The sequence below is a fragment of the Agelaius tricolor genome, unplaced genomic scaffold, assembly GCF_023055355.1.
Source record: "Agelaius tricolor isolate 1412-34295 unplaced genomic scaffold, bAgeTri1.0.p SCAF_3, whole genome shotgun sequence".
Lineage (NCBI taxonomy): Eukaryota > Metazoa > Chordata > Aves > Passeriformes > Icteridae > Agelaius > Agelaius tricolor.
In genome coordinates, this window is record NW_027269263.1 from 23,279,889 (window position 1) to 23,290,406 (window position 10,518).

Below are 10,518 nucleotides of genomic sequence, written 5' to 3' on the forward strand. Positions count from 1 at the left end.
CAGAAGTTTAAATAAACATCATGTCAATACACAACAATCCTTCAGCATTCAAGGCAGGTAAGTATACTGTGGAATCTCCAGTTCCCTTTAGCAACAAAAATAAACATAATGCACAATCACTTCCACCTACCCTCTCAAATTGCTTCATTGTGAACATTGCTTCAGAGAAGTCCAAAAGAAAATGCCGTTCAAATCTACTTGCAAATACCTGAAAGATGCAAGTGAAAGGTTGCAGAAAGAGAGACATTTCATAGTGAGCTCTTCACTACCCATGGGACATGTTTTTTGGTATACAAATCAAGCATTCTTTGAACTCTTGAGATACTCTGCCTGGCCCTCTTGCTAATTCCAGCACACAGAGCAGCATTGTTTCCAAGAGACAATTTAGGTACAGAAATGTACAGTCCTTTTTAACAAACCCTACTGACACAACCCTTTTTGACAAACACTACTCAATCCTACTGTCTCTGTGCAAAGCCAACTGAGCTATCTCTTCAGTGCGATATGGAAAACAGAAGTTGAAAGTTCTAGAACTGCAGCACAGACACACTAAGTGTTAGGAAAAAGCTTAGGCCCAAAACATATTTCAACTCGGCATTTTTTCATAGCAGGTTGCAGAAAGCTCACTACCTCATGGGCAGAGCAAACCTCTGTGCTTTTGAATGATCCAAAATAGGAACAGTCCTTTGAGATACTCAGGATCAGTACTCCTCAATGCCAAGATAAAAGACACACCCAGATCTCTCTTTCCCAGACCCTTCAGAACACAAGGACAGCTTTAAGCCTCCTTCCAGTTTAACAGAAGCCCATACAAATATCCTCAAATGTTTGACGAAGTCTGCTGAGCAAAACTGGCCTCATGCCACAGGCAAAACCAATCTTACTTCAGCACAAGTCAACACTGAAGACCTGATGAAATTTGATCTTCTTTAAACAATTGCAAGTCTTGCTTTCCCATTGTAAATCGCGTGGCATTTTTATTTGAAATATTTTTTCACACACAGTAAAAACTATGGCCCACACTGTTAATTGCAAAAATATAATTTACTGTAACATGAAAACTAAGGAATCAGACTCCATAGTATAATCTCCTGTTGATCTTTGCAACACTACATTTGATAGGAATGTATGCAGATAATAATGTCAATGCTCCAGGAGCAAAGGTAGTACTGAAATATGCTTATCCCTGTACTTTCTAAATCAAAACTGCACTTGTGTGAACCTTGTCCACAAGGCTAAGGCATGCTCATTAAATGCTTGGAAACTTAATGAATTTTTTTTTTCCGCTAAGTTTGACTCAATGATCTGCTTTATCAGATGATTATCATTTATCATCACAGGCAGGATGCATTCCTTCACTGTTGTCCTTCCTTTCTCTACAGAGGCTGTAGGTGTTTGAATTAGAGCCTGGATTTCATTGCAATGATGTCTGCCATGGTGGCACTGCTATACTGACAGACTGTGCAAGACTCTCAGGTAATCCCAACACCTCATCAGACTTCATTTAAGGCATTGGGCAGGTTCTTCATTATCTGTGCAAAAGACTGAAGGGAACATTACAGCATATTTCGTAGCCTGAAATAGAATGTCCAGAAATCACCCTGCTCTAGGGAATTTGAAGACTGGGATTTCTGGTATAAGCAGCAATCCTTGTTACCTTCTGGATAGCTTCCTTGGTCAAAGAATCTGGCAACAAAACATTTTCTGCCAGCAAGAATGCAGAAATGGCATTCAGCAGCATCTTGCAGCAAGATGATGAGAGATATGGTGTCTGTAACATTTTCATTAAAACCTGAAATGAAAAGAGAGAACTCATATTTGTCCATGAAGATAATGATTATCTGGTCTGAATGGCCTGGACAGTCCCTGGATCAGGAGGGCACAGATTTCTAAGCTTCAGCCCACAGAAACAAATCCTACTAGCCCCACTGAAGTCCAAAAGCCCAAAATCTAGCCTAATGGGGTCAAATGTATGTGAATCTGGCAGAACTGCTCTATACCAGTGATATGGGGGGATTTCCTCCACAGTGGCAGGAACAGACACTAGAAGCAGTAGCTCATTTTCCCCATTGCTCATTTAAAGCTGGGCTACACTAGCATTACCATACAGAGGTAAAATCTCACAGGATCAGAGAGGTAGCAATACTCAAAATATGTGAATGTCTCCATTCACTCAAATCCCAAGCCCAGACATGCATCAGAAATGTGTAAAAATGCTTCAGCTGACCACACCTCTTCCATATCCAAACAATACCTCTCTGACACATATAAGTGCCAGTCTGACCCACCTGACAGACATCTTCAGGCAGTGAGATTTTAGATCCATTTGCATGTTCCACTAAGATCAGATAAGCTTGCAGAATCCTTTCCATCTGCTCTGAAGCCACAGAGCTGTTGACCTTCGTTATTTTCTTCTGCAAATCTAGGAGTGACTCCTGTTTAAATAAAATAGGGAACTTAAATGCTTCAGATAAATGAACAGACTCTCTTTCAGTTACTGCTATTTGAAGGACATTCAGAAGAATCAGTATCTCAGCTGCCCAACAAACTATTGCTGGCTCTTTCATACATATTCCACAAATTAAACTGTGCAGAAACACTGTGAAATTTCCCTTAGGTAAAAACACACCCCAGACTCCTTGGACAGAAACACAAGGAACTCCTAAAATAAGGGTCCCCAGAAAGGCTGACACTTGACATACAAAGGAGGAAAGAGAAATATTGGGTTCAACACCCACGATGGGTTGGAAGCACCCAGCTTTCACTGGAATTATCAGAATTTAGGTACTTTTACCTAAATTCTTTTTGCATCATTTTGCTAATGTGGATGCTGAGAGATTACTTATATAATTTACATTCTACATTAGTCTCTTTCTGTCCAGAGAGACAGAAGATATAAACTTCTACCCTTGATCCAACAAATTGAACTCAATTTAGACAGCTATTACAGACTACATGAATACTTCCCTCTGAGCAAGATATCCCCTGTGCATCCATCAGTTTCCAAGGTAAAAGAAAAAGCCTCATTAAAAATAAAAGGAAATGTGTCACAAATTTCCAAGATTTCGTAACAACTGCAGATGATGAGTCAAAGATACAAAGGGTTTGTATCCTCAGAGATACAAAACATTCAGTGATAAACAAATCTGTAGCTAATGACATCAGGTAAAAACTGCTTACCATATTGGGTGAGGCCAGAGAAACAGAATGGGATTTTCTAGGAAACTGGCTAATCACAGGAAAGTAGTCTCAAGAAGGAACCAATAGGAATTATTTACCCATGCTGGAAGGACTACCTTAAAAAAGCTCATGGGAACCATTTCCTGCAGTTTCCTGTTTTATCCCTCTCAGGAGCACAACTGACACAGTCTGTTGTCAGTTGCAAGAGGCTTCAATCCCCCTACCACATGTTTGCAAACTTTTAAATATTGGCCAGGTAAGCAAAACACACTGCCAGGCTGTGTCATTGCTGATTATTCTACATCACCCTGATCCAACACAGCACAGCCCACACCACTCAGCTGTGCTCCTTCAAACTAGAGTGTAACCCCCAAGCAGCAACACAGGAACACCCAGACTGAAAACATTCTGATTTTCACTACTTGGCTGCAAGGCTCAAACTTGGATTTTCAGGTTTAACCTAACTCTTTGCCTTAAAAAGATGCGAAGGGCAAAAAGCTTCCCTTTTACTGTCATAAAGTGGTTTTGAACCACCAATAGTTCAGCAACATAAAACAAGCACTACATTCCAACAAGGGTTTTGCAGTGCATGCAAAGGCAGACTGTACAAACCATCATTGCCCAGCTTCTGGTCCAGTAAAACAGAAACACTTTCCTCAATAAGTGCAGAATTTTTTCTCTGTCACTCATGAATAAAAAAATAACAGTAAGGAGAAAAACAATTAGTGTACCTCCAGGCACTTGAAGACAATGTCAAAATGCTCCTTATGGATATGCACTGCAGCTGATTTGATCATTTGCTTGAAGGCTTCTCCAACAGCTACCCATGGTAGCTCAATTTCTTCTTCAGTCATAGGCCCCAGCTTCGTCAGAATTAACTTCATAGCCTGCACAGGAAAAGAGTATATAGTGTTCTTACCTTAGAAAATAAATCTAGCAATCCTAAAACCAATTAGTGCAAGGTATTGCTAAAATATTCCAGTGATCTCAATTCTTTCTAGAATTGAGAAAAAAATAGGCTATCACCTAAAATCTGAAATGTCTCAGCAAGAAGTGTGATTTCAGCATACAGGAATACTGAAAAGGAACTACTTAAAACAACCTTCCTGTCTCCAAAAATATTCTTAGAAGGCTTTCAGATCCTACCATGTAATTACCAACATGCTTATCACCAAGGAGCCACTGAGGTGAAGGAGAAAACACTTCTGGTTTCAGTGAGCACTGCCTAAGGCCTGTTACAGTAACAGTTAAAGCAGCAATCTTGTCTTTACCGTCTCTGCACAGGAGTGGAACATGTTCCGAACACCCTTGCACATCTCAAACAGCAGCTGTCCTACACCTTCCACCTTTTCAGGGTGCTCTCCCAGGTCACGGAGCATTAAATTGAAGAGTTCATTTTTATCAGAAACCTACAAAACATAAGGAGAAAAAAACCATTATCTTCTATTCAGAGCTGCCAGACGGACAGAGACAATCAAAAGGCTCCACAGCACCATGCTCTCCTAGTTCTGCCTTCCTACAACAGTTCAAACTCATTATTTCTGTGACCACACAAGGAAATTCAAAGAAGAAATTTGATCAGCTATTCAGTCACTACAGCTCCCACAACCCCAGAATGTACACAGGTCTGCTGAGGTCACTGCAGCTGAAATATATGGGTTTCATTCTTCTCATGCACATTTAAACACGTGCATAAATGCACTGTTAAATTGGTCACAGCTGAAACAAAAAAGTCCCTGTCCTGATGAGACAGAGACATGAATCAGTTGAACACAGAATCCAGTTGTCCAAAACTATAACCACACTTGAGAATACTGCAGGGACCTCTGGTCCAATACTGTAAACACCTCAGTTTCCGATCATTTGACTGAAGTTCAGAAATTTCCAAAAACAACCAAGCAAATGAACACGTTTTATTAAGGTCTCTCAACTTAGGACAAAAATGAGGATACTCAAACTTGCTAGCCAGTCTAAGGAATCCTGGCTTTTGTACATTTTGACTAAAGAAAACCCAAATACTAACACTCCCTTTTCCTTACTCCATGAAAGGCTGCTGCCTGATCTTGGCTGATCTGCCCGGGAATGTTACATACAGTGATCTTCAGGAGTGGAAAAACTCACAAGAATTTCAGTTCTACAAAGGCTTTAAGTATTGGTGAAAAAGACAGTAAAAAAATGTGCGCATACAAATTCAAGCCTCCCTTCTGCAGGATAACCTTACTATTTCTAGTCATTTTACATAAACCAACCCCAGGCATTTAGTTTAATGTCTCTAAACAGAGAGTGCTAAGGCCTCTATTTGCCACTACTGACATAGAACGCATGACATTCTCAGTATGACAAAAAAAAAACCCCAAAAAAACAAAATGACAACTCAGGACACACTGCATGCCAGTTCAGGCTTTGATAACCCTTCTCTGGAGAAAACCTAATATTGCACATTGAATCCAAAAACCACCTCAAAATGAAGATAGCATCAAAGTACAAACATCTGACTTACCTTTCTCATTAGAAAGACAAAACTTTCAGCAGCAAAGTTTCTGATGTGGAGTTTGTGGTGAGCCAGCAGGGTGCTGTACAGGCTACAAAGACACAAAACAACCCATTGTCTTAGGGGCAATGCAAGAATTGCCATCAGCTGGTTAAAAAATTGTTTCCAGTTTACATTACCACTTTTTACAAACACTAAGAACCTGTGCTAATACATTTCCTCATCTATATTCCTTTCCACTCTCCCTGCATAAAGAACAGGAGTTTTGCAAAGAAGGTCAAATGACAGTGCCAAGCAAATTAAGCCACAATCAGAAATACCTTTCAAATCTGCAGATCTACACAGATTCAACTGCAGCATCAAGATTTTCAAGATATATATTTAGCAGCAATAAGTGAGACGAAAATTGATTTATATGCCAGATTTGTATTCCAGTTGAGCCAACAGGCTCTCCTGTACACTTAAAAGTTTTGAAAGATTCGGTTTGCAAGGCTGACAAATATTTGCAGTTTTCTGGTATCAGTAACAGTGGCAGATGGCTCATCACAGGTTCACTGCAGAGGGAGTGGTGTCTCAGATTCTCTCAAATTGAGCAGATCATTTTTCAATATGTTCGACAGCTTAGCCTGGGCTGGGGAGGAAATTTGTAACCAGTTTTTTGCTCCATCTGTTCCAAACTGAAATTAGGAGGAAAAATCATGGAACCACTGTCTATGTCAAAAGTAAGAGCCCAGCTACATCAGCAATTTCAAACTGAACAAGTGGTCACACTGGGTCAGGCCACATGCTCAGTCAGTCTACAGCACCTGCCAAAAGCAGATACCTAGGAAAGGTTTAAAAACACAGCAAGCACATAAAAAAATCAGCCTTCAAGCACCTGTAGCTCAGGAACTTCCCAAGCCTAGAAGTCCCTGCATTTGGTAACTCCTTGGAGCTTGGCCAGTTCCTCTGAAAAAAGCTGAGAAAGCATGCTAAAAAATACACTGAAGCATTAAACCATGTATTCATGTGGCATTTACACTTCTACTACAGCATCTAGTAACTGCTGATCAAGACAGACATTAAATAAGGTTTTTACCTGTATATATTGTCTATGTCTTTCACCATCAATCTCCACAAATACTTGTAGAGATAGGAAAGAGAGGTAAAAGCCCATTCTAGCAGCTCTGTATCCTGTGTATCCAATAACTTGGTGATGGCCAGGAAGAAGTCAGGAAAGTGAGGATAGAAGTCAGCCTGAAGATCTCGAGCCAGCTGCACCACTAGACTGTGTTTCAGAAAATACACCAGTGTTAGTGCATTTCAAAAACAAACTAATCAAAACCTAGTCAAACATTGCATAGTCCAGCACAGTCTCCTTGGAAAGAAAGGCAGCATCACTTTTACATGCCACTTTTAAAAAAATATCACCTATTAGGCAGCTGCGGATAGCAAGAATCTTAAGATTTTCAAAAAATCAAGCAGACAACAGTAAACAAGAAAACTAATTATTAATGTCAAACAAAGCACATTAATATAATGTCTGACATTCAGTAACACTCCAGCTAATTTGTTTGCCTTGTCACAACTGTATTTTTTGAAGACTTGAAGAACTGTAAAGCTCTACCAGGGAAATATGACCACTTTGGGCATCTCATTGCTTATTTCCTCAAGCACAATAAAGATAAAGAACACTTACAACAGGAATCATGCTTACTTGTAATACCATCAAGGGTTATGACTACTTCTTGTGACCATATACTTACTTTAATAGGGGCTGGTAAGCAAGACTGCCTTCGACTTGCAGATGTGTCTTCAAGCTCTGCACAACAGCACTTTGGTAATAAACCAGCTGGTTGAAGGACTGGCATTTGTTGGCCACTTCATTATAGAATTGCACTGTTCAAACAACAAAAGAGAAGCCCTGAAAACTAGTCCAATCCCTGGTAAGCATGTAGGGTGTTAAAGAATAACAGTGCTCCAGAGCCCAGTCCAAAAGCCAGTCAAGAATCTCCCACTGGGCTCTGGATGAAGAGAACCATATTTTAGCAGTCTAAGGGAAGGAGGAAACATGAATATAAATGACATACCAAAATGGCGAGTGAGGTTCAGCTCCTTCCATTTCCGAAGTCCTTCGAAAAAGTAGGTTTCAACCTCCTGCCAAAACAAAGATGAAGAATAACTACCAACCCTAGTAAAGATGAGAGGTTCAAATAAGGACAACTATCAAGTGCCTTAAACATTTAAAGAATATTCTAATAAATCTTAATTACTCATTTCAACAGGCACTATGGAGTTTCCCTGAAAATAAGCCTTTCTTTCAATATTCAAAACACATTTGAAAATATTTTCTGATGACAGGACTTGTTTACACAACTGCTTTTTATACTTCCGTTGACTGGCCTTGATAATCTAAGATGCTGAGCCATAGTTCACCCAGCACAATGCCTTGGGATTTTCTTTTGGCATCCTCTCAGCTATTGAGTGGGAAGTTCAGAACAATCCAGAAGGCCAGGTGGCAATAACCCACAAAGTGCTATAATCATAATGATGATTTATATGACACAGAGAAATGATCCTTATGATCCATAAAGACACATGCTGCTACTTTATACACATGTTGCCAGTACATGGGTGTCCATAGGTAACAAGTGATAGGACAAGAGGAAAGTGATAGGACAAGAGGCCTGAAGTTGTGCTAGAGGAGGTTTAGACTGGATATTGGGGAAAATTTCTTCACTGAAAGGGTGGTAAGGCATTAGAACAGGACGCCTAGAGAAGTGGTTGAACAATCATCCCTGGAAATATTTAAAAGATGTGCAGATGTAGAACTTAGGGATGTGGCTTAATGATGAACTTGACAGTGTTAGGTTAACAGTCAGACTCAATAATCTTAGAGGTCTTTTTCAGCTTATGATTTTCAAACTTCAGATTCTATTGCAACTACTCAGCTACTCAGCACATGCAAGTCTTCCAAGTCTGGTCCTAGGACTGTGCTAAATGAAACAACAGCATCCTTCATATTCAGAAACAGGTCCACCAGCCACATGGAAGACATCAGGGTGGTACTGACAAAGTCCCTCATTGGCAATACTGCAGACCAGGTAAAAAAGTAAAAGGGAACAAAGCATGAAATGAGGCTCCAGAAAAAGCAGTTCTTGCAGGAGCTTCTTTCTATTTTCCTCCTAAATAAATTTCTTAAGCGACTCTTTCATGGAGTATGTCTATTTGTGATGTTATTTCAGAAAATAATCACAATTGCTGCTCTCACCTCAGCATAGCTCCCAGTTCTGTCAATCCGATGAATAATATCAATATTAATGTTGCTTAGGCGCTCCGAAAAGGTAAGAAACTGCAAAAAAAAAGGACACATTTCTTGCTCAATTCTGAGCACAGCCCTTCCAAATCTCTCTCAATAGCATACACACACTGCAAACAGAAATCCCACTCCTAAAGACGGGCTGCCGGATAATACCCCTCAATATCAGCCCAACAGGAAGATGAAGGCAAAAGACCCAGGAGCAGGACTGACCCTCTACCCCGCAACCTGCACACAGAGGCTCACAGCCCACGCGTCTGCACAACACGATGACAGAGATGCAGAGAAATCGACCCAGATTTCAGCAAACTGCCCCGCTCTCAGGCTTCCTGAAACAGCCCTGGTTAATTTCACTGAATTATTTCCTAAGCTAGGGCGGCGGTGAGCCTGCTGCCTGTCAGGGACGGTGACCCGGCGGTGGGAGCTGCCGGCTACGGGGCAGCAGCCGCTCTCGGCCCCGGGGACCCTCGCAGCGCTGAGCAGAGCCCGCCACGCCGCCGACCCTCACGCCTCCTGCCGCGGTGCCGCTTCGGCAGCCGGGCACGACCACTGAACTAACACCGGCGCTCACCCGGTGCGTGTTGCCCGACTTGTGGGCCGTGGGCTTGCTCTTCATGGTGGCGGCGGCGGCGGAGCCCCACAGCGGGTCCCACACGTGCGGCCCTAGGCACCAGACGCCGCCATGCCGGCACGGGCTGCCGGGAGCAGGGGCGGGACCGCCGGCGGAAGGGGCGGGCGATGGCAAACGAGAGCTGTGCCCGGAGCCGGGGGAGGTCCTGTCCCTGTCTCACCTTGGTACCGAGCGGATCTTCCCCAGCGCTATAGGCAGAGCGGGTCAGCTCCGCCGCTGTGGTGTAGGGCGGCGGGCTGAGGCACCTCGGTACCCGGGGGAGGCCACAGCGGTGCCCAGGGAAGAGCAGTTTGTGCTATGGCGAAAGATGATGGGGCGGAGCGCAGCCCACAGCACAGCCCTGATGGCTCGTCCCGGAACGGCCGCTGCCCAGCTCCCTGATCTTAGTAGTGATTTTTGTCCGGCCCTCAACAATTTAAACAAAAATGTTCATCGCAGATAAAGGGCATGCAAACCAAGTTCTCTCACAAGAGCAAATGTTTACGGACTGGTCGTCCCTTGCAATACCACGGTTTATGGGAGCTTCTGCCTGCGGCTGCAGTTGCAGGAGGGGAAGGACGTGTCAGTGAGGTGGGAGATGAAGTTAAAGTGGGAAGGAGCTTTGGTGCGGGCAGGTGTAGTAAGGACAGCTCAGAACCACGCCATCGTTCGAGGTTGCGTCTTGCTCAGCTTGAGAATTTGTCCCTGCCGAGGCTGCCCGTCCTGCCTGCTGCAGGCAGCTCAAGGCACTGTCAGAAACCAGGCTCCAGGCTGTTCAGACCAGGCCCCTGTCAGAAACCAGGCTCCAGGCTATTCAGACCAGGCCACTGTCAGAAACCAGGCTCCAGGCTATTCAGACCAGGCCACTGTCAGAAACCAGGCTCCAAGCTATTCAGACCAGGCCACTGTCAGAAACCAGGCTCCAGGCTATTCAGACCA

General features: G+C 42.9%; 1 protein-coding gene across 1 annotated transcript in view; it reads right to left on the minus strand.

Moving 5' to 3' along the window:
* The window catches only part of UTP20 (UTP20 small subunit processome component), a 63,771-nt gene extending 54,086 nt beyond the window's left edge, over window positions 1–9,685 (minus strand). The window contains exons 1-11 of the mRNA XM_071423181.1: window positions 9,541–9,685; window positions 8,922–9,002; window positions 7,741–7,807; window positions 7,417–7,549; window positions 6,750–6,938; window positions 5,681–5,762; window positions 4,452–4,589; window positions 3,912–4,067; window positions 2,289–2,435; window positions 1,658–1,792; window positions 131–208 (exon numbers count right to left, since the gene is read on the minus strand). Coding sequence (XP_071279282.1) covers window positions 131–208; window positions 1,658–1,792; window positions 2,289–2,435; window positions 3,912–4,067; window positions 4,452–4,589; window positions 5,681–5,762; window positions 6,750–6,938; window positions 7,417–7,549; window positions 7,741–7,807; window positions 8,922–9,002; window positions 9,541–9,585 — 1,251 coding nt within the window. The 5' untranslated portion in view covers window positions 9,586–9,685. The remainder of the gene's footprint in view (window positions 1–130; window positions 209–1,657; window positions 1,793–2,288; window positions 2,436–3,911; window positions 4,068–4,451; window positions 4,590–5,680; window positions 5,763–6,749; window positions 6,939–7,416; window positions 7,550–7,740; window positions 7,808–8,921; window positions 9,003–9,540) is intronic.
* Between the last annotated feature and the right edge of the window lie 833 nt (window positions 9,686–10,518).